This window comes from Marmota flaviventris, chromosome 11 (genome assembly GCF_047511675.1).
Source record: "Marmota flaviventris isolate mMarFla1 chromosome 11, mMarFla1.hap1, whole genome shotgun sequence".
In the NCBI taxonomy this organism is placed as follows: Eukaryota; Metazoa; Chordata; class Mammalia; order Rodentia; family Sciuridae; genus Marmota; species Marmota flaviventris.
In genome coordinates this window covers 27555625-27578491 of record NC_092508.1, presented here as the reverse complement: position 1 = coordinate 27578491, position 22867 = coordinate 27555625, and the positions used below count along the sequence as shown (strand labels likewise).

The window sequence follows — 22867 nt, the reverse complement described above, 5'->3', positions numbered from 1 at the left end:
CCCTTCCCCCTTTCTCCCCACTATACACATTGGGGGTGCAATATTGCTTTGGTGCACTCTGAAAGTTCCTTTATCTACCTCATCTGATCATCCAAAAGAAGAGCACAATAATTATCTTTAGTCCTTCTACAGAAACATCATTAACCAGAGAAAACTAAACACATATGGTGGGTGTAAAGATTAAAGTCTGACAACACACTTGGGCAGACTTTTGTCATACTCCATTGTCCTCTACTTTGGATCCATGGAGAATAATTTACAACCCATTGTCTGTTCTGCAGGGCCAAGGGACTAGATCCCAGGTTATTGCATGTTCTCTAAGCCCATGGATTTTTTTTTCCCTAAAGATGTTTCACTATCAACCATTCTTCACCTCCATCACCTTATATACCAGAAAAAGGGGAGTATATAAGTTTCTGAATAATGGAAAGTTTCTGAATAATGGACGAGTTGTTTATCTTATTCCTGTGATTTTTCTCCTTTTGTATGTTAACAAGTTTGCATGCCTTTTCTCCTATTTAATCTGTCTTTTTCTGTTTATTTCAGTGAAATTTCAAAGAGCAGACAGGAAATTTTCCTTCACCTTACACTAGCCTATATTATTAAAACACTGTCAAGGTTTAGGAAGACAAAGAAAGGCTGAGGACCTATTTAAGACAAGTGGAGTATGAAAATAAAAAGGAAAATCAGGTGAAAGCAACACGAGAAGAGTTTTTGAAAATGGAGTGGAGGGAGGGCTGGTTGTAGCTTAGTAGTAGAGCTTGCCTAGCATGGGAAGTCCAGGGTTCAATCCCCAGTACTGCAAAACACACGCGTGCGCACACACCATTAAGGAAGTAGCACTCATATGCATCTCCAGATTATGCCTGAGAACCTGGGAATGTGAATTTTGGCCACCTCCACTCTTTGAGTGCAGGCATCTGAAATGACCAGATAATTATATCATGTTCAGAGACTCAAGATGTGTGTCAAGAGGTTATTGAGCTCTAGTTTCACAGATATTTTTACTAAGCACATATATTCTTTTCTCTATCTTCTACCCATCTAACAGCACCCGTTCTTTCCCAGTATTCAATAGAAGTCTCCTGTGTAAAATTTTTTGCCATTTTGTCATAATTCAGAACTGCTTGCCCAGGAAAGCTCCTTGCTTCCCTTACTTCTTTGAAACCATGATTTAGAACTGTCTGAGCTGTTTTCCAAATTGCAGTTCCTAAGATCCAAAATAAAGTATTCTTTAGTTTCTGGTTTTGAATTGATAGACTAGAAGCATGACAACTACATGCAACGTATGATCCTGAAGGTGAACAGGGAAAGCCAGAAAGATCACTGGGGCAGTTGTTGAGATTTTAATAGAGACTGTATTGCATTGTATTAATGTTAGATTTCCCAATTTGGATAATTTCACTGTGTTTGTATAAAAGAATATCCTTGTTTTTTCAAGAAAATACACACTGAAGTATTTAGAAGCAAAGAATTAAAATATCTTCAAAATACTCTAAAGTAGCTCAGGGAGTGTGGGGGAGGAGGGGGAGAGTATATGTGCATGCATGGGGCAGTGGAGAGAATATGATATATCAAATGGTGGAATAGTAAAAATTTCCTCATACTATTCTTGGAATTTTTCTGTAAGTTTGGAACAGCATCAAAACTAAAAGTTATAAACAATGCTACAATGCCTACAAATTTCTACTCCTGCAGAGCCTGAGATATCATGGAAATTCAAAGTTGTTTCTTTTTCCAGAGCAATTAGCAATTCAGAAGTTATTTTCCTTAACATTAAAAAATAGGGACTATGGAATAAAATCTCCAATATGAGACAAGTGATAGGACTACAGCAATTTTACTGAGTGTTGATATAATATCAAGATTTCATTATTATTTTTAGATTAGCTTTAAACCTCTCTCTTTAACCAAGCTCTTAATTTCAGGGAAATTTTTATTATATAAAAATGTTGAAGTGGGAGATAGGAAGACACGAGTTGGTGTCTTAGAAAAAAATTCATGTAGCAGACAAGATCACAGGGGATAGCTGTGATTCTAATTGTTAAGATTAACACTTAAATATTTTCAGTTAAAAATTCCTCCTAAGGAACAGTATCTGCAATATTTAGAGAATTTCAGTCTGGAACTCTCTTCCTTTCTGTCCCTGGATCTTCCTACCATTAATGTTTTGCTAAAGAGCACATTTTCCAGGTCAACAATTTGGACCCTCTAGTTGCTTCAGAATCAACCAGTACCCTGTGGATGTATTGGTCAGCATCTGCTCATCTGATTATTTTAGAACATTAAGTGGTTTTTGGAAGATGCTGATCCTGGTGGCCAGTGGAGCAGCACTCATCAACTCCCAGGATCTGTGAGTGATAGAGGGACTTAAAGATTATCCAATCCCATGCCATCATTTGTTGGCAAAAGAAAACATGAGATATTTTCTTCTTTCAACCAAACCTGAAACAAGCAGATGGTGGAAAGAGCCAGATCTGTTATAGATTCCTGAGCATTAGTCCAAAATGGCTATCAATGTATTTTGCAATCTTGATCAAAGGCCCCATTTACCTTCCCCATGTAACGCTGAACAAACATGGGCTGCTACGTAGAGCAAAGGGATAATAGGGGATCAAACCCTCATGCAAGCTAGGCAACCTCTGTACCATTAAGTTGCATCCCCAGTCCTGCTTTTTAAATTAATTCAAATCATATCAATGGAAGGGGAACTGGGTCCTCTAATAGTTATGGTGGCTTAGATGAGAAGGAGAGTGCAAATATATTTTATTTATCAATTTTTTAGATGTAAACTTTAAATGTTGAAGTAATTTGAAAGGCCAAAGTTTCAATAATATGAAGGAACTTAAGTTTCTCCAGTTTGTTGGACATCAAGGGGCTTTAAGGGAATATCAGCTCCAACTCTAAGTTAATCAGTCTAATTTTCTGGTTTCTAATTAAAAATCAGTTGTACAATCTCTTAAGACTTCAGTGAGAATTAAATGCAAGTAGAGAATTATGTAAAAGAACTGATGTTCCTTGTCCTTCTAATCCAAATTTATACTATTAAACAAAAAAGATTTAGAAGCATTAATGTTAAAATTGATTTGTTGGTATATCTTTATATTGGAACAAATACTAGCCAAAAAATAACTTACCAGTTTACAATGCCCTCAAAGCCAAACAAAATATCATGGCATGTTAATTCTAAATTTTGTAGAATCTTATTCATAACTATAGTTATAAAAACTTTTTAAAAAAATCTGTATGGGAGATGAAAACATTTATTGCCTATTTTTTGAATAGTTTTATCTGGATGCAATGCTTTTTTTCCTATTGCCTGAGTGACATGGTTGATTGTATGAGAAGAATGGATATCCCATTCCCTCATCCCTCAGGAGAGCTCATGTGTCTTGCCTTCTAACTTCAGTTTGACTGGAGATAAATTGCCCAAGACATAGGGCCTTACCTGCTTAATGATATTCTTCTGTGTGGGGCTGTTCAAGGCTCTTGAGCTTAGATTGGGGTGTACCTCAAGGGTAGCACTGAGGAAACTTGGTCAAATGTACATCTTGAGTTAGCTCTACCCCACAGGAGTCTGAAAAACTCCATGTGTTATTGGTCCTACAAGGGGGTATGCTAAGGAAGTGTCTGTGGCCTGACTCCAAGCTTGCCAGGAAATAGCCAAGAGATATCCACCCCAGCTTACTGAATTCAGAGGCATGAGAGTGCAAAACCTCACAGGGCTTCCCTCTCAAAGATGCTAGGATATGGACAGCCTTTCTCTAAGTATGGTACCAGCTAGGGAAGCCTCCTCGACTTGTTTTTCTCCCTCAGCCCCCATGTGCCCTGCCAGTACCCATTCATTCACCTTATCTCAGGGATTCATCCAGTTCTCAGTGCCACTGCTCCAGCTGGGTCTTAACTGTTTCCCGCCTGCAGTAATCCAACAGCTTCCTAGAAGGTTTTCCTCTCTCCATGTGCCCACCATTCTACCCCTCATCACCCATTCTTTTTAAAGAGCTGCCCCAAGTGCTACTTTTAAAAATGAAAATATAATCATGTCCCTTCCTTCTTAAAAGGCTTCATTGGCTCCCTACTAATCTTTAAGATAATGCCTGAACTCCTCAGCGGTGCATGGACAGAATCTATTGTCTAATTACTCCTTTAGTAATGACCTTTGGCCATTCTCATTCCTCTTCTTGTAGGATCCACCTCTAACTGTTTATTTATCCATCCCCCCCCCCGCCAAGTTAATTCTTGAGAGCAGAGATTTCCCCCGCCCCCCAACCCCAGATCAAATCCCTATGGCAAGGAGGCAGAATGTACTGGGCATAAGCATAAATAAAAACCCAGAAAAGAGTCATTAGCACTTGATTTTAATTAAAATTAACAGTTCAGATGAAGACTGGACTAGAATAGTGTTTAATATCAACCTCTGAGAAATCACATCTATATAAAACAAATGAAACAGGCCAGGAGAAGTCCAAAAAAGGTACAGCTTACATTATTGCACGTGGATGAAATGCTATTTAGGGTAGCAAAATCCTCAGGCCAGAGGAGGAGGAAGAAAAGACAAATACAGAGGACAAACCTCTAGGAAGTATTTATTTTGCATTCTGAACTCTCCAGTGTCCTCAAAAGTATTTAGCACTTTGGACACATTCACTATGCTCTTGAAAAAAAATGACTGCAGTGACTTCAACATGTTTTAGTTACACTTACATTCTTTGTTCTAGTCATGTGCAAGTTCAATGTGTAGCTACCTCACATACTGGGACATCTGTAACACCAAAATTCCCAGTGCCCACAGTCATGGACAACAGGGAAAGGGAGTAAAGTACTATATTATACAGATTTTAGGGAACAATACTGTGGCTATTGTTAACCCTTTTGAGCACTCTTGATTTTGGTCATTTATATTGGAACATGTGAAGGAATAACATTGAATATGAAAGTAACTCCTAGGCTTCTTCTAGAAAATAAAACACAATTTAAAAACAGTTCCCTGCCACGTTCAGGAAGGTGGCAATTACTGTATATATAAGAAAAAGGGTGTAAACTTATAGAAAAGATCAACTCCAGCTTACAAACAAATTATAAAATTGATTTTGTTTTAACCTGTGAGTGTAATACAAAAAATGTAAACTTGTGGACCTAGTTACCAAGACCACTTATCCTCCTAAGCTCAGACATGAAATTAAAGTTTGGCTTGAGCTAGTTTTATCTTCAAATTTTCTCCAAGTTTGTCCATGAACTCAAAGGTATTCAAGTAGTCAGAACGCTGTACGCTAAAAGGAGAGAAAAAAGAAAAGATGGAAATTTAGTTTGTTTCTAATATAGTAGGAGGTAGAGAAAAAATCCTAAAAACACTACTTAACATAGTATTTTATCTATTTCTAGAAGTCAACCGATTAATGTTACCAAGCTACAAGAATACAGACAATGACTATGTTCCCAGTTCATAGGGCTGACCCAGTCTTGGGCATCGTGCAGTGGAGGCTCAAGCACAAACATTCACAGTAGGTTCCACGCCATGTAGCTCTGAGGTTGAAACTATCAAGAGTTTCAGTTTAGACTAATCCAATGAGAGCAGACTCATCCTACTCCTTAATTCTTAGAAATAACAAAACCTGTTGAGAGTATAGCCAAGCCTTTACCTACATTCCCATTCACTGTTACATGTTCTTAAAAAAGCTTAAATGCTCTTGTTTGCATCAGTGTTTTATTTAAGAAAAACAAAAAAGAATGGACTAACTGACATAATCCTGCTGGTACACGCCCATCAAATAGGCTGCAAAGATCTATAGATACTACATATACTGCACAGATTAGAACATTTCAAACATTGTATTCTCGATGGAAGTTCAAGTTAAGAAATTTGCAGTGACTGAGTATATGCACTTTATTGGGGTGTACTGAAATCTCTGAGGATATACCAGTTGGGACTTGGTATTAGTGTTAATTTTTTCTAAAATTTCTTAAGATGAGTCCTGGTAACTAACTCTGACTTTGAGAGAGTTATCTGATTAGCAGCTAATGCAATGGAATACTGGTTACCATGTCCTCAGAAAAGCCCAAGGCAATCAATGCACAATAAGTTCCACTGTACTGAAGGTTAGTGGAACTTAAGGAAGCGATAGTAATCAATGGACATCTTATACTTGTGCTACTTATTTTTCTTATTTGTAAATTAAAGAAAATAATGGGATGGAATTAGCTAGACTAGTTCCCTTTTTTTTCTAATTGACTATCATTTTCTTAAAATTAAATAAGTTGTTCATTCAATTATTGTTAACTAGATCAGCAAATTATAGCCCAGCCCATAGAAGAAATTTAGCCTGTAGTCTGGTTTTGTACACAAAAGTATAATTGGCAAATTGCTGTATCTATGCATCTCTGTATTATCTATGACCACCTTCCTGCCACAACAGCAGATGCCAAGTTTAGTATTTGCATAGTTCCCAAAAGACTGTATGTCCCACAAACTAAAATGTAGCTGGGCTTGGTGGCATATGCTTGTAAGCCCAGCTACCAGAAGATTGAGGCAGGAGGATCACAAATTCAAGGCCAGCCTGGGCAACTTAGTAAGACCCTGCCCCAAAAAAACAAAAACAAAAACAAAACAGCCTAAAAGTATAGCTCAATGATAGAGCATTCTTGAGTTCAATCACCAGAACCACCCTCACACATACACATACTCAATCTGAAATGTTCACTGTCTGACACTACATAGATAATGTCTACTGACCCCTAAAAAGGATGATGAATATCAATTTACATAATTATAAAAAACACTGGTGTTTTGAGGCTGGTGAGGATAAATGGCAATCTGACCACAGAGTTCAGGGCATCTTATACTTACTTGGGTAGACCTTTAATGCAAGCAGCCAAGTCCTTGGTCATAAAGCCAGCCTCAATGGTCTCAATGCAGACTTCTTCCAAAGCCTTTGCAAAGATGCAAAGGTCATTATTGTTATCCAGCTTTGCCCTGTGGGCTAACCCTCTGGTCCAGGCAAAAATGGAAGCTAAAAAAGAGAAACAGTCATCCCAGGTCTAAGAATTCCCAAATCTTTCACAGTTCCCCCAAACAGAATATTTTTAAAAATTTAGGTTGTGGGCTTTATTAGATGATATCCATATAGGGCAGAAGTTTTAGGAAAGCTGGAAATACTTTCCCAAATAGAAAACTACCCCCCCAGCACCCCAAAACCCCAGAGGAAAGGGACCAGGGGGTGGTGGGAGGAGAGAGGGGGAATGTGCTATGAAGTGATATTGGCCAAATTTTGTTGTTATATTTTGTGCATGTACAATATGTAACAACAAATCCCACCATTATGCAACTATAATGCACTAATAAAAAGTGTGGGAAAAAACACCTACATTTTAATGGTATGGTACTAGTGCTTGATGTTTAAGGCATTTACTGTCTTAGAAAAGGTCTCTATATCTTTTGTCTACATGTCTACATTGGTCTCCTCTTTCTAGGCTGCTATCTCTTTTTAAAGTACTGTCCTTGACACCTTGTTGAAGGGATCTATCCATGTGACTTTTAGATGTGTAGCTTCCAGTGACATTTTACTGCTCCAGGGACAGTTGATACACTTGTTGATAATTTCTTTTCTGTAATGTATACTCTTCTACAAAATAGAAAAGCACATTTTCAGAACATTATTAAGCATGTTAAAATAGCTCCTATTAGTAGAATGCATTAGCTACTTGCTGATGACTTTTCACACAAAACACTGAGTAGCCTAAGGAATGTGCCTGAGTTCCTCTGGAGATCTCCTTTGGAGAACACTCTCTTGTCAGAAATCGATGTGGAAATAGACACCATCTTACCAATAGGATTGGTGGACGTCTCCTGTCCTTTCTGGTACATGCGGTAGTGACGTGTTACTGTCCCATGGGCAGCCTCTGCTTCTACTGTCTTGCCATCTGGACAAATCAGCACACTAGTCATCATGCCAAGTGAGCCATAACCTGTAGGTGGCAGAGCATTAAGTACTGGTCCATCTGCGAGAAGACTGGTCTCTCAGCACTGAGAGCAAAAGACTCAGTCTTGTCAGGTCTTGGTAAGCATGAGCACATGGAGTCATTGGTAGCTCCTCTGCCTTTCAGAAAATGAGGTATCCAGATCTCAGAGTCAAAGGATCTGGAGAAGCTGAGCTGTTTCTCACTTATCTCTGGTACCTGCTTCATGATGGAGGGTTTGGGGTCTGACTGCCTGTATTTCACCCTATTCTGTGGCTTCATATCTGCTGTGACTCAGTTTTCCTACCTATAAAATGAGAATAATAAAAGGACCTACTTTACTGTGTTGTTGTGGGATTAGATGAATGTACATATAATTTGTGAATATATATGCATATTTCTTAGAAAAATATCTGCCACAGTAAGAGCTCAATATCTTGTTATTATATGCAGATACTCTGCTATTCTGGGGAAATAAAGATTAGAGTTGTCTCCTGCCTTCAATTTACTATAAACTCATGGGGATGGGAAAAAGGCTCATAAATATAGGATGGGTTAGATCCAAGAACATTCTAATTGCTCTTCCTTGTTTTCTGTAATACCCTCAACAAAACAATTCTCTTCCATGGTTTCCTATTCAGAGAACCATATTCCAACAGTTAAGTTAATTCACTTAATTTTTTTTTATGTACACTTTTTCGCTTGAATTCAAGGGACCCTTTCTCCATTTGTGTCACCACCTATGAGTTCTCATTAAATTAATAATGTAAACTTCCAATAAATAAACAAATGGCTACTTTTGTGTGGGCAGAGATCAAGTGGATCTCCTCTAATTTCATTTTAGTTTTTGGTCATCTTTAAGCCCAGTTAAGAAATTTCTGTGTGGAATTAATAGTTCCTTCCATATCACTGTATTTCTTTGAGGCTTCATAGATACTCAAATTAAATTGATTAGAGAATTCAGGACCATACCATGGTGAATTTGTCTATTTATTAATATTAGAATATAAGCTTATGCCATTGTCAAAACTGAGGACATAAATGAAATGGCCCGAGTCTGAAGTAGTTTGTATCTCTAGAGAAGAATGAACAAAAAGATAGCTGGGCTGGTTTTCATCTATTTAGCTGAGATCACCTGATCTATCAGACTCTGATCTTAAGTAGGTCTCTTATCAGGGCCCATGGTACTTCAGATCTCTTGCTTCATAGTCCTTTAAACTTTTATAACTGGACATTTACATCTGAAATATTTCTTTTGATACTCTCTTCTTATTGCCATGAGAACCTTTAAACATGGAATAACTTTGGGTCCCTCTCCCGGAACTTCAATGATAAGGAATAGCTCTCCTCATCTTTTGTGGAGTCACCACAAAGCAGTGCCCCTTTCTGTATGTACTTAGTACCAACCACCAAGGATCTGGAGACAGAGGGGGTGGGGTGGTGGTGGTAAAGAGTTGTGTAATTCAGTTATCTGATATAAAAGTAATCTTTGGGCTGGTCTACTGATTTTCAAACTGATTAGAGATGTTTAACTTTCAAAGAGAAAAAGTAGTACTTCCTGGGAGAAAATAAACATAATTAAAGCCTATGCAAACATTCATCTGGGGAAAGTCAAGTTCCTACAGCTACCAAGAGTAACTGAAACTGAGCAGCAACTTGGTGCTGAGGAAAACAGGGAAAGGAGAATTTCTGTTGATTTGGCCAATTCTCCTGGCATGAAGTACCTGGTTCCTGGAATTTCTGTGAATGGCCCTGGACTTCTTTGCTTAATATTTCTTTGTACAATCCCCTTTGTTAAAAGCTAAGCAGTAAACTTAAATTAAAACACACACACACACACACACACACACACACACAGTAACAAAGCAGCCTGATTCAAGGCTGGCAGTAGGAGCATGATCAGGACCTGTTGCCAGGTGAATAAGCTCCTGGAGATACTGCTCACAGTTGCCCGACAACCCAGGCCACTCACTTTATTGCTCCTCCTTGCCTGAGTACACTTGGTTTCCATAATATCACCAAAGGGAAAATAAATACAGGAAAAGGGGTGACTTTTGGACTAGGTAGTTGGCTACCTGTTGGAGGTTTTAAAACTTCAAGTGGGAACAAAGGATGAGGTGAGTTTAACCTAAGGCTGGAGCAAGCAATGTCAAACCCCCGCTTATTTCCTCTGTGACCTTGAATAATTCACTTCCCCATCTGAACTTAATTTCTTTATGTGTCAGAAAATGAATGATGGATCTGGGTGCTTTGTAGCACTAGCATTTCATGGTTTTACAACTAAGGACTACAAAATCCCTCTTCCCAAACTATAGATTTACCATGGAATGACCTCAGGGCTAGCAGGCTCCATCCACCTCCACCTGCTGCTCTGGCTCCTTACCTTGGGCCACGGAGTCTGACTGCACATCACCATCATAGTTTTTACAGGCCCAGATGAAGCCTCCCTCTGATTTCATAGCTTGAGCCACCATGTCGTCGATGAGCCTATGCTCATACCAGATCTTTTGGGCTTCAAATTGGGATTTGTACTGCCTAAGAAACAAGAGAAAAATTAGAACAATTAAAAAAGAAGTTGGCTTTTCAGGGCTGTCATCTGCTTCTCCCAAAGGCTTGGAAGGGGACAAGGAGCAGCCTTTTCAGTAGACGGAGCACAAATGTGGGACTCTAACACAGGCTAAATCTCTGCTCAAGCATTCTCTGGCTATGAAACCCTAATTTGGCCACCTGTCACACCTTGCAGGAAAGGTGTGATACAGTAGGCTATCCCAACTATTGCTTTGATTTCTAATTTTCAATATAGTACTGATCATATTCTTGAGACTCAGGTTCTTTTAAGAATGTAGCAAAGGAAGCTGAGTATAGTGGTCTATTCCTGTAATTTCAGCAACCCAGGAGGCTTAGGCAGGAGGATTGCAACTTCTTGACAATTTAGCAAGACCCTCAGCAACTTAGCAAGACCATGTCTCAAAATAAAAAATAAAAAGGGCTGGGGATATAGGTTATTAGTAAAGCACCCTTGGGTTCAATCCTGGTGCTGAAAAGAAAAAATAATATAACAAAGGGAAAAAAAGATATTCCAATGACATGATATCATTCAGGAAACTAGATGTACTATGGGACAGTTTTTAGGCTTAGTACAGATGGATAGTTGGAAGAGGGAATCAAAATGCCTTTGGAAAGATTTTTTTTTTTTAATCCAGAAAAATCTGCATCTGAACAACACAGGAAGTGATGCTGTCTGAAGAGTTAACACAGGCTCACCTCACAGGTTGCTGGGCCAGAGGTTGTTATAAATTTATACTTAAGTTCAAAAGACCATGTAAGGTAGAGTTTCAATCATTACAATGATTTTTAGAAAGAAGAAAATGGGCCTGACTCATAAACTGACATATTTGACAAATCAGAACTTTCTATCACTAACAGGGTACTTAAGTCAAATACTAAACAATCCTGGCTCTGTGGAAAAATTAAGGATGGGCCCTTTTTAAAACACATGTTTATTTTCCAAAAGCAATTTAGAGTGGTTTTATTTTACTCCTGCTAAATCTTAGTTTTGCTCTTATCTAATTTAAGGATTATTGAAGATTTTCACTTGATTTGTCACAGAATCAAAGGGATAAGGAAATGCAAATTCTATACCATAAATGCCAGCTTACTTGGAAACAAAAGAAAGAAAAAGGAATAAAGAATGGCAGTTACTTGTCATATATCTCCTGAAAGATGTCTTTAAAGCGTCCATCATATTTCTTCAGAATAGTATTTTTGGTGCTCAGATACAAAGGCCAACCCTTAGACAGAGCCATTTGGAAGGAACTGTGTGCAAAATCTTCAATTGACTTGTCTTCATTGTACATTCCCATGGCAACTCCACCCCCCGCTGCAGGGAGTAATGAGAGAAAAAAAGAAAGTAAACGTGGGATAGCTGGAGCGAGGTTAAAGGAATCTCCACAACCAAAATACCAATTGTTGGCTCCCCTGGCTGAGCCTAGACTTCAAGTCCCTGGCAGCCTTCCAAACTGAACAGTTCAGGAGTTTTTGAGGGACAGGATAGGATGAAAATCAGTTCTATATAAGAATAGTCTAACTTGTTTTAGAAGAGCCATGGAAATAAGAAAAACATATGGTCTTCAGGATCCCAAAGATACTAAAATACCAAAAACTACTAATATGGGGGCTGTGGCTGTGGCTCAGCGGTAGCACACTTGCCTGGCATGTGTGAGGCACTGGGTTCGATTCTCAGCACTGCATATAAAAATAAATATAATAAAAGTCTATCAACAACTAAAAAAATATTTAAAAAAACCTGCTAATGTGACAGAAAATATACTCACAAATGGGCAAATAATTTTGAATTTGTTTTTTATGTACTTTAACAATTTCCAACATGTATTTTGAACTTAAGGGTGTACTCAGCCCATAATTATTGAGAGAGATCTGCATTTTAAATACTAAATGAAAATTCTTGTAATTTCCAGAAGGACACTGAGCATGTCTACTGCAATTGGTGGAAGTAATTACGCTACATGTAATCATTCGTGTTTCACAACTTTTATTAGTTGAACTCTGTTATTACTGAAACTTGAACCCATGCCAACTCCCAGGGTGCTGAAACTCACAGAAGTAGATTCTATTCGGATGACATTATTTAAAGGAGGTAAGAAAAAAAAAGATATTTAGGTGTTATCTTTTTTTAAAATTTGTTTGTTTAAATTTTTTAAAAAATTTTTTAATATTTATTTTTTAGTTTTCGGCGGACACAACATCACTGTTTGTATGTGGTGCTGAGGATCGAACCCAGGCAGCACGCATGCCAGGCGAGCGCTCTACCGCTTGAGCCACATCCCCAGCCCTAAATTTTTAAAAATTTTTAAATTTGTTTGTTTAAATGAGTACTTTCAACAACTTTTGGGTAGGATTTGCCCTAATGAAACTTTGAAGCTGCAGGGGAAGAAAAGTCAAAAAAATAAATATTTCACTTTCACAGGATAAATTCCCAGAAGGGCAAGGAGAAAATCTTAGCAAATAATGCAACCATTTCTAAATACAAACCCCACCAGAGCAAAGGGCAGGATTGCATGACAGATGATTTGGGGCTATTAATGTTTAATTTATACCATTTGTGCATAAGGTATTCCTGCCAATCTTCCCTCCATATTTTAAGACAAATGCATAAATGTCTCCTTGTCATTGCCTATATGCATTTCCAGTTAAGTGACTAACCCCTTCATGCCTTATTCATGCCAAGGGAGGGCATGGAACCAACTACTTTTTATGTTAGATTTTTGGTTCTGTAGAAGTGTAGAATTAGGTTATATTTTTAGGCAGTCACATAACTAATTTTGAAAAAAAAAAACAGTAATAATGTTTCTAAATCATTTGTTTTTAAAAAAAGAAGACGTAGCTTATGATGGACTCATACATACCTTCAAAGTTATGTACCAGGTATGTCACCTTCTGGGTTCCATCACTTGGTGTGTAGGTTATCTCTACTTTTCCAGGCCCAGGAACAACAAAATCAGTTGCTCTATACTATATAAGTAGGAAAAAGGTATTAAGAAAAGAAAAATACCCCAATAGGAATTATAAGGAAATATATATATATATATATATCTGAGAGAGAGAGACAGAGAAACATACATGAGCACAAGAGGACACCAAGATAAACAAGAGAATATAGCTTGTCCTTTTTTTTTTTTTTTTTGTTATTATGGATTGAATTCAAGGGTGCACAACCACTGAACTACATTCCCAGTCTTTTTTATTTAATTACTCTGAGACAGGGTCTCCCAAGTTGCTGAGGCTGGCCTTGAACTTGGGATCCTCCTGCCTTAGCCTCCTGAGTTGCTGGGATTACAGGCCACCACATCTGGCAGATATTTAAAGAGATAGAAATGAAGATAGTCCAGAGTTCCTCTAGTTAGTGGTAGTGCACATTAAAAAGTCAGTCAGTATTTATTACTAGGCTACCATGTATGTGACAGTTTTATGGGCACTGATACAGAGAACACAGAGAATAACACAAGATACTTTCTTTAGGAAGCTTACCAACCTAATAAAGACAATACTAAGTGAGAAGTGACAGAGAGTTTTCAAATGTCAGAAGGAGTCATAAACCAATAAATCAATAAAAATGCTGCAGGGTGATGAAGAGATTCGACCTGGCCTGGCCTACGGGCTGAGGAAGCTGTCCTGCAGGGAGGATTATAATCCTACTTGTGCTGAAAATGATGATAGAGCTGATGCTTTGTCCTTACTATGTATCAAATAAGATGATCTCATTTGATTCTCATATCAATCTTACAAAGATGTCAGTGTGATATAATGGAAATAATGCATCCTGAGTCCAGAGACTTGGGATCCTTACTTAGACTTTCAGGGCTCCAGTTATCACTGTCCACATGAAAAAAATCATCTGGAAGCTGCTGTGACAGTTGATGAACCCCCCAAAAATCCTGTTCACCTCCCTCATGAGCATAAGCCATTCCAGTGGAGAAATGTGCCTGGTATACATGAGGTATTCACAAGTAATTCGTGCACTGAACCTTACTCAAAGATTTGGGTTAATTGGGAGACTTGGAGTTAGGAATTAACAAGAACCAGCCACACCTATAGGTTTATAGTAATACTAACAGTAGGTAAAAGAGCATTCAGATAACAAAAAAGATTAAATATCTACTCTACAAAGAACACTTATGACATATAAAGTCATTCACTATGGGTTGCTGATTTGTTTCCATTTCTCAAAAGGAAGAACTGATACCTCAAGGCACTGTAAATGCTTTGCATAGGGTTTATGCACATTTACACAGCAAATCAACCTGGCATTTGAAAATTTTAATCTTGACTTTAAACAACAGATTGTCCATTATTACAAATGACTGATGCTATAATTAAAAAAAAAAAAAAAAAAAAGACAGACTGAATTGGTAAGAACTGCCACCTATGCATCCTTGCTTGGGACTCTGGTACCTGTGAGGGGCCTGGCCAGGATGAAGGGACAGTATGAGCCACAGGGTAGAACAAAGTTAACCAACTCCTTGGGGACTGAGCTGGCAACTCTGTCCCCAGAAACATCATCCCTGGCCACACTGTTTACAGGGATGACTACATAGAAGTGCGGATTTTGGATTTTAGCATTAGGGAATTCCTGTTTTTAAGGTTCTTGTAAGACATAAGCTTCTTTCTATGAAAATCTGAAACCTGTCTCAACACAATTTGGAATTTGTTTAATTGGCAGCTTTTCTGCTTAACTTGGCAATGAGTCTATTTGTATAGAAATACAGAATCCATTTTTGTTTTTCAAGTAGGAAATAATGTTCTAACTTGATTACTTTTGAATACTAAGCCAGTTATCATGTTTAATATCATATTTGGTGGTTCTCAACCCTATCTGTACATTAGAATCACTTATGGAACTGATTCAAAAGCCTGAATTCAGATTTCAGCTGGTGGAGATGGGACTCAGATATTAGACAAAAACCAAAAAGGTAAAGCTAAACCAAATCAAACCAATGAATCATTCATAAGTGGATCTTATTATGCAGCCAGCATTGAAAACCACTGATCTGGTTGGAACATATGATACTACTAAAAAATAAAAAAATTAAAAAATAATTGCCATTTGTGTGATATAACTAACAAAAGGATAAAGATAGAAAAAAACATGTGTGGCAAAAATCATGTGTTGAGATGGGTATCTACAGTAAGTTTATCTGTATTTACCTCTATCTAAATGTGGGTAAATATACAGCTATACATACTAGAATTTCTAAATTTTGCAACTTTGCTTAATGGGTGTAGACACCAAAAGATAAGGATAAAACCCATATAAATCAGAATTGCTGGGTCATGTAAAAATATATGGGAAATTATGCCCAAATGACTTACTTGGTCCCCATAAGCATGACGGCCTATGATGATGGGTTTTATCCATCCACTCACAAGTCGTGGGATATTTTTGCAGATAATTGCTTCCCTGAAGACAGTGCCACCCAGAATATTTCGGATAGTGCCATTTGGTGATTTCCACATTTGCTTCAACTTGAACTCCTCAACCCTCTTCTCGTCAGGGGTGATAGTAGCACATTTGATACCAACATTATACTTCTTTACAGCTTCTGCAGCATCCTTGGTGACCTGGTCATTGGTGGCATCACGATTCTCTATGCCTAAGTCATAGCTAGAAAGGGAAAAAAGTGTCAATACTTCAGGAAAATGAATAAAAGTCATAGCTAGAAAGGGAAAAAAGTATCAATACTTCAGGAAAATGAATAAAAGTCATAGCTAGAAAGGGAAAAAAGTATCAATATTTCAGGAAAATGAATAAGTTATAATCCATGACCCCACTGGTGACAGGCAGAGGTTGCTATGCAGAAGATAAAGGCCTCAAAGACACCTAAATCTGTCAAGTTTTAGCACTGATGTCCCCTAAACATAGAAGATGACTGACAATTCAAGAAGGAAGTAAAGAGTCAAGAGGACTAGGCTAGTGGGCAGCTGTCTCTCCGGAAATTGAATGGAAAACAACGAACTCTGCCAAATTGCCCCCTATTTTTCACCATCTTGAGGCAATAACAACACATGAACAACCCTTTGGCATGGCTTCCCTCCATATAATTAGCATACAAGTTAAACCTAAGCACCACCTAATTTTCCCTTAGTAAATATTGTGCTTGAAAAATAAAGGGGTGGAAGGCTTAAAGGATGTTTTGTATTCTGACATTAAAGTGATGAAGGGTATAGAGATTACTGTTGTGCAAAAAATGCTAATGACTGCTTCATTTATGCCAGTTAGTCATAAGGTGAACCTTCCCCTAATTCTTGGGCAAGTCTCTATGTTCTGGAAACAAGCCTGCAGTTTATTGGATAAGTAGTAGAACCCATCAACAGTTTCATATGCACCAGAAAGTTTTAGCTCAGCGTACACCAACACCCATACTGCGGGGTCATTCAGAGCTGAATGCATGTTGGCTGTTCATGGAACACAAAAACATGATTTTATGGAAAGTAGTAAAAACAAAATAATAGAATAACTTATTTTGTTCTCTAAGAATTTAAAGTTTTTCAGCTCTCAAAAATTGCTAAACCAAATAGTCTCTAGATTTCTATTCTTAGTTTTCACATCTTCTTTCCTTAGATATCCCAACTGCTGATGCAAACACAGAAATAGCAATCTTGATTGATTCGCAAATAAAAAAATGTCTAATGCTTCAACTTTAGATAATTCACATAAATCTAACAAAGCCATATACTTTCTTATCTTCCTGCGTAGGAAATGCTGAATATAGACAATGTCTAATCCCAACTCCACAAGAAGGATGGCCACAGTTTTCATGTTCCTAGGTATGATTCTCATCAGAAGAATCTACCAGAAAATTAGTGGATTTTCTGCTTCCCTTAACATTTCTAAAAGAAAAGAGAAATAAATAGCCAGGACCACTACTGAGTCTCCATAAAAACAACAACAAAAACAAAATAAAAAATAAAAAACAATCAATCACTATACTTCTTTCAAAAAGAAGCAGAAATAACAGCAATTTTGGAACAACTTAAAACTTATTTGAACTTGCAAGAATTCTTTAGTTTGTAGCCACTGACTCTTTTTTTTCTGCCTAGGCATAAAGACACCCCTTTAAAAGGCCTTATGAGTCTATACTAAAGAGGCTAGCATTATTATTCTGGACCCTGTAAACCCCTGCAAGTTCACATAATGTCATGCAAAGTTCTGAAACAGGAGAGAGTTTGTGAAATGCTTCTTCAACCCACTTTGAAACTGTTTTTATGCTCTGTTCCCTGTATGTTTGGTGGACTCCTACAAGCACAGTCTTTACACCACATGGTGGCTGCAATACAGACATTATCAGCAGCTTAATTTTAGAACAATTAAAAAGGGCGTCTAATGACAGCATGAGAACTGAAAGTCTAAACCAAAGCAAGTTAACGGGTCCTCAGGACACATTCTGAATACTTCTGGATGGAGGCAGACACTTAATAGTTGCCAACAATTTGTCTGAAACGTGTTGCTCTATATTGTACTATACCAGGCTTTAGCCACTTCACCTTTTTAAACATTCTGCCTCTATCTAGTTTGAATGTTCAAAAACAAAAGCCGCTTATAAAAAACACAAGGAAAAAATGAGAGAATTACGAACATACTTTCACATCTGCCCCCAAACACTGTAAAGACAGGGCAAAGAGACAAAGATGACCTAAGGGAACTGGGGCTTGAGGTGGGTGTCTCAGAGAACCACGAGGGTTCTTCAGTGCAGCAGCTGTATGAAAGGGCGAAAGGTCAAGAATGAAAAGGAAACATCCACTGACTGATTAAGAGAATGACAGAAAATTGAGATTGAAAGGATAAAATTTAGTTTACTGTTTCTTACATCCTCTCGTTTTTTCCTCTTCCACAAATAATACATTGTGCTACTCTTGAGCACTGATTTATTACAAATAAAACCATCACTGGAATCAAGGTAAGCAAGCCCTCAAAATTTGTTCCCCTTATGATTCTTCAGTTCTAGATAATGATAAATCCAGTTTTTCTACTAGAATGTTAAATTAGAAGGTTCATTAGGTATATTTAAGCCTTGTTCACAAAACATGACTACATCTATTTTTTAAAGCCAATTGCACCCTGAAATAACTTAGATTAAACTTTCTGAATCGACTAGCTTCATGGAGGAATAATTCATTTACCTATGCAGATCCAATTCCACATAAGGAAAAATGAGTTTTTCTTTAATCAGTTCCCAAATGATTCGTGTCATTTCATCTCCTTGCATCTCTACCACAGAACCGCCATGGATTTTTTGGGACATTTTTACTTCAGTAAATCTAAAAAGAAGAACAGATTGGATATATGCCTTGTCATTATTTCATTATAAAGTGGAAATGAAATATAAACAATCTGGTGACTACTAAAAGAACAGTTCACAATAGTTGTTACATGCAAAGCAAATAACAATTATATTTACCATCAGAATCGAGAATTTTCTCTGTATAAAGCATTGTGTTGTGTTCTTTATATATGGTTTGTGTCAGCCCTATAAGATGGAAATTGTTTAACCATTTTACCTTTAGAGAAAACTAGCTTTGCCCAAGGCCACCTTGCTAAAGGGTAGGGGTGTCTGACCTTGTACATGTCCTTAATAATGCAATCACTAATCTCAGCTATTGGTTTGTCTTATGAAATGAGATTATTTTCACAATATCATCCTATTTGAACATTTCTATCCAATTCAATTCCTCATTTTATTGGGCCCATAAGATAAGCAGAACGGCAAGTGCTAGTATTTCTCCTAAAAGGCTGTTTTGGTGAAAATCACTACCATGGAGGAGATTCAACTGGTTCTTATGACCCATATTCCAGATAACTTCAGAAGTGCAAGACAAAGAATTCCTGGTGGAACTGTGCAAGATAAAGAATTCCTGGTAGAACTCTGCTTTCCTAGAGACAACACAGGCTTCAGAGATGTGAAGCTAAATACAAAAGTGACTTCTCAATTAGAGAAATCTGAATAGGAAAGGTCCCCTGCCCAGGACCCAAGCATGTCCCTGTCTTGTTCTTCAGTATCCTAACTCCTCCATGGTTCCTCTGGCCCTTCACAGGTGAGGATAAGCTGCTAGTGGGTGGGATAGGGGAAACAGCATTGTTTTAGGGAGGCATGGCCCTTTAAAAAATGGCATGTGGGGGTACAAAATACCAATTAATCTAATCCCATAAAGGACAAAGCTGGATCCTTTGGAAGAAATGAAACTGTGAGCCTTCAAAGAAGACCATGCTTTATGCTTGTTCCCGAAGAGACAGAGGCCTTGAGTCTGATAAAAGAATCTGTTCCTTCTCATGACACTTTAATAGAAACTTTGCCCAGCAACACAACTGCAAATTACTTTTAACCCCTTAAGTTAGAGAGAGGACTGAAAAGTCAGGAGAAATCAATTGAAAAAAAAATACAAAAATAAATAAGAAGATTAGATCAGAAGCTGAAAAACAGTCTCTCTTGAACAGTTGAGCTAAAGCATTATGGCCTTTAAATAAAAAATTATAATACTTAGTAAGCTGTAAACCTTAGTTTCTTGTGATAAATGAGGATATAATCCCAACCCCAGGTGCACTTTCACTTCTCAAATTTGTAGTTCTAGATTCCTGCTTATTAGTATTCAGGAGGCTCCCTATATCTTACCAGGGAACTTAGAATTCAACTAGAATAAAAGAAATGAGCAAACTTGTGGATGAGTTAATTACTTCTATCAGTAATTTCAAGAACATTTTATAGTATAGCTTTAAGTGTATGAATCTGTCATGCTTAATCCTACTACCTGTCTTTGCTTTAAAACATGACAAATAAAAGCAGCAGCAAGCTTATCTTGGTTTTGATAGTACATTTTCATGGCTATGTTCTTACACAGTATTATGCAATAGTTATGACTGGGCTATTTTTCCTTGATGGCAAATACAGTTAATAGATCAGACTCTGTACTTAAAATGTCAAAACTAAAGAACAGTTTTTTTTTTTTTTTTTTTAGTTTCCTTCTCAGTGAATGCAAACATACTCTCTGCAATAATTTTTCTATGTGTTATAATGCATTACTGAACATTTTAAGTTTTCCCTGCATTAATTATGTATTAAATTTTTACCATCTTTCAACAACAACAACAAAGCATTATTGTTACTACAATGTAAGGCATTAGTGTGTTTCTTCTGGATTTGATTTTAATGCCCTGGGCTTTAGATCTCACTGGATTCACTGAATTCTTGTACCTCTCTGATTTTCTGTCTCCATCCAACCCCAACTTCTGAAAGAAGGGCTGTTTCAAGCCCAATAAATGAACAGCCATCAGTTCATTTATTTAATCTGAAGGTAGTTGAATTCCAATCTCCTGACATACTAGTGTAATTCCAGAAAACAAACTTGGAATAATAATACAGGGTAGTTCAAATAAAAAGAGACACTTGCTCTATTTTATTTTTATTAACCTCAAATTTTTAGCCAATTTTTAAAGGCTATGTTTAAGAACTACAATAATTGCTGGCCAAATATAGTCTCTTGCAGATCAGAGAAGACGCTAGGCTAAAAGAAATAAAGCGGTTTCAATTTATCATTGGAAATATTCTTGACTCATTCCATTGCAGTACCTTAGCTTGCCCTCAAGACTAATTAAAGGCAGGATGGCCACATCAAAGAAAGTACAGAAGAAATTATGAATTCTCACCTTTACAGTGAACGGACTTCTAGTCACACCAACTCCTCTCAATCTTGTGGACTCAACTGCAGTTTATCTCCTAAAACACAACAAAACCGGGAATAGAAAGTCTTAAAACACACACACACACACACACACACACACACACACACGTCAGGAGGATTTAGCTGTTTTTAATACCAGTCAGGCTGCCTGATTTATCTGGTTTAAAGTACAGTGCTGAGTATCCAGAGGAGCAAAGGGCAGCTTTGGGTCCACGTCCACCTTCCAAATAAAGATTGAGGGTGTACAAATCTTTCTGCGTGCACACATCTGAGGGTGCGTCCGAGGGTGTGTCCCTGGTCTGTAGTCTGTTAGCTGGCCTAGGGGTTTGTACGTCCTCGGTGACGCTGTGAGCTTGCAGATGTTCCTGTGGACGTTGTGCAAGAGGGCTCCAACGGAATCTGGACGGGTTCCTCTTTCCAGATTTCCACTCCTGATGTTCCCTATCGGGTGCCGGGACCTTTAACACCCAGACACTTGGAGCTGGCAGAGTAACGCCTTCCTAGAACTTGAAATCCCGTCTCAAGGGAGGAATGCTTTCCCGACCCCTACCGCGCCCCGGGGTGTCCTAGGGAACAGTCTTCGGATCCAAACCAGAGCTCCGCCCCCTCGCGCCCCCAGGCGGACGCAGCCTATGTGCCACTGCCAGTCCCTCGCAGCCTGAGTGCGCTGTCTACGCCCAAATCCTCAGCTTACACCCTTCTTTGCACCCAGTTCCCCACTGTCGCATGTTTTCTTCCTATTATATCCAAGACGGTCTTCTATGCATCTTTGAAACCTCCTACAGCAAGATTTTACTTTCCGTATGCAGATCTGGTCTTCCACTTGTCACTGCATCCAACTTCCTCAGCGCCCAATTTCTTCCTCCCATGCCCAAGAGCAGGTTTCCCTACCTCCAGCACCCTCTTCTTCCCTTTTTTCCCGTTCCCATGCTGAATACCTGGATTTGTCCCTACTTGAACTTAGGCCTTGCCGCTAAGTTCCTCCCTCCATAACCAAGACCTGAGCTTTCTTTCTTTTCCACATTCCAGCCTTTTATGAATTAAAGCCTCCCACAGCAGCCAGGGACCTGGGCCGCCCCTCGAAGCCTGAGGTTACCTGCAGGGGAAGGTACGTTGGCGAGCAGCCGGAGGCGCCACAGTTATTCACACGCTCAAACTCACACGCACACACAGGCAATCCTAACTGGGCCCAGCTGTTTCAGCCTGTGACACCACCTCTGTACAGATCCAGGGACCAGTGGGCGGGTCAGGGCTTTTCCTCTTCCCGGCTTTTGTCCCCTCCCAAGCCCCACCTCCTCAGCCCACCTCCCGGGGCCCCGCCCCTGTCTCCAATCGCCGCCTGCCGACTCCTCGGGTTGGGCGGGGCCAGGGCCTAGGGGCGGGCCCAGAGAAGCTGGGGCTCAGTACTTGGGGCGACCTCCGTGTCCTCCAGGTGGGGGAAGGGGCTTCCTTGCAGCTGGGATTCCTCTCCAAGCCCAGCTGCCGAGGAACGTGAATGCCACCTGCAGGCCGGGGAGCTGGCCGCACTGAGGCTGCGGCACCCCGGCCATGTAACAATCTTGAGCACTGTGAAGCGTGTTTTCAGGTCCGCAGTAAAGGCAAACAGGGTACCGAGCACCCAGACCAGCACTTCGGCGGGTCCCCTACCCGCTGCTGCCGGATG

General features: G+C 38.8%; 1 protein-coding gene across 2 annotated transcripts; it reads right to left on the bottom strand.

Moving 5' to 3' along the window:
• Positions 1-4342: 4342 nt before the first annotated feature.
• On the bottom strand, positions 4343-22457 carry Idh1 (isocitrate dehydrogenase (NADP(+)) 1). 2 transcript variants are annotated; one of them, XM_027941838.2, is made up of 10 exons: positions 22301-22457; positions 21170-21239; positions 18652-18789; positions 15844-16135; positions 13380-13485; positions 11656-11833; positions 10337-10488; positions 7822-7962; positions 6845-7007; positions 4343-5270 (listed from the first exon to the last, which is right to left on the bottom strand). In XM_027941838.2, exons 3-10 carry the CDS (start codon positions 18771-18773, stop codon positions 5180-5182), a joined length of 1245 nt encoding a protein of 414 aa, XP_027797639.2. In that variant the 5' UTR covers positions 18774-18789; positions 21170-21239; positions 22301-22457; the 3' UTR covers positions 4343-5179. The 2 variants fall into 2 exon arrangements, with proteins under 2 accessions (XP_027797639.2, XP_027797640.2); XM_027941839.2 differs by lacking the exon at positions 22301-22457 and adding an exon at positions 21341-21716.
• Positions 22458-22867: the final 410 nt, after the last annotated feature.

Coding starts and splice junctions, on each gene's coding strand:
- Idh1 (XM_027941838.2), bottom strand. CDS start 18,773: ATGTCCCAAAAAATCCATGGCGGTTCTGTGGTAGAGATGCAAGGAGAT. Junction 13,486..15,843: donor GTCATGCTTATGGGGACCAA/GTAAGTCATTTG, acceptor CTACTTATATAG/TATAGAGCAACTGATTTTGT. Junction 7,008..7,821: donor GACGTCCACCAATCCTATTG/GTAAGATGGTGT, acceptor TCTCTTTTTTAG/CTTCCATTTTTGCCTGGACC.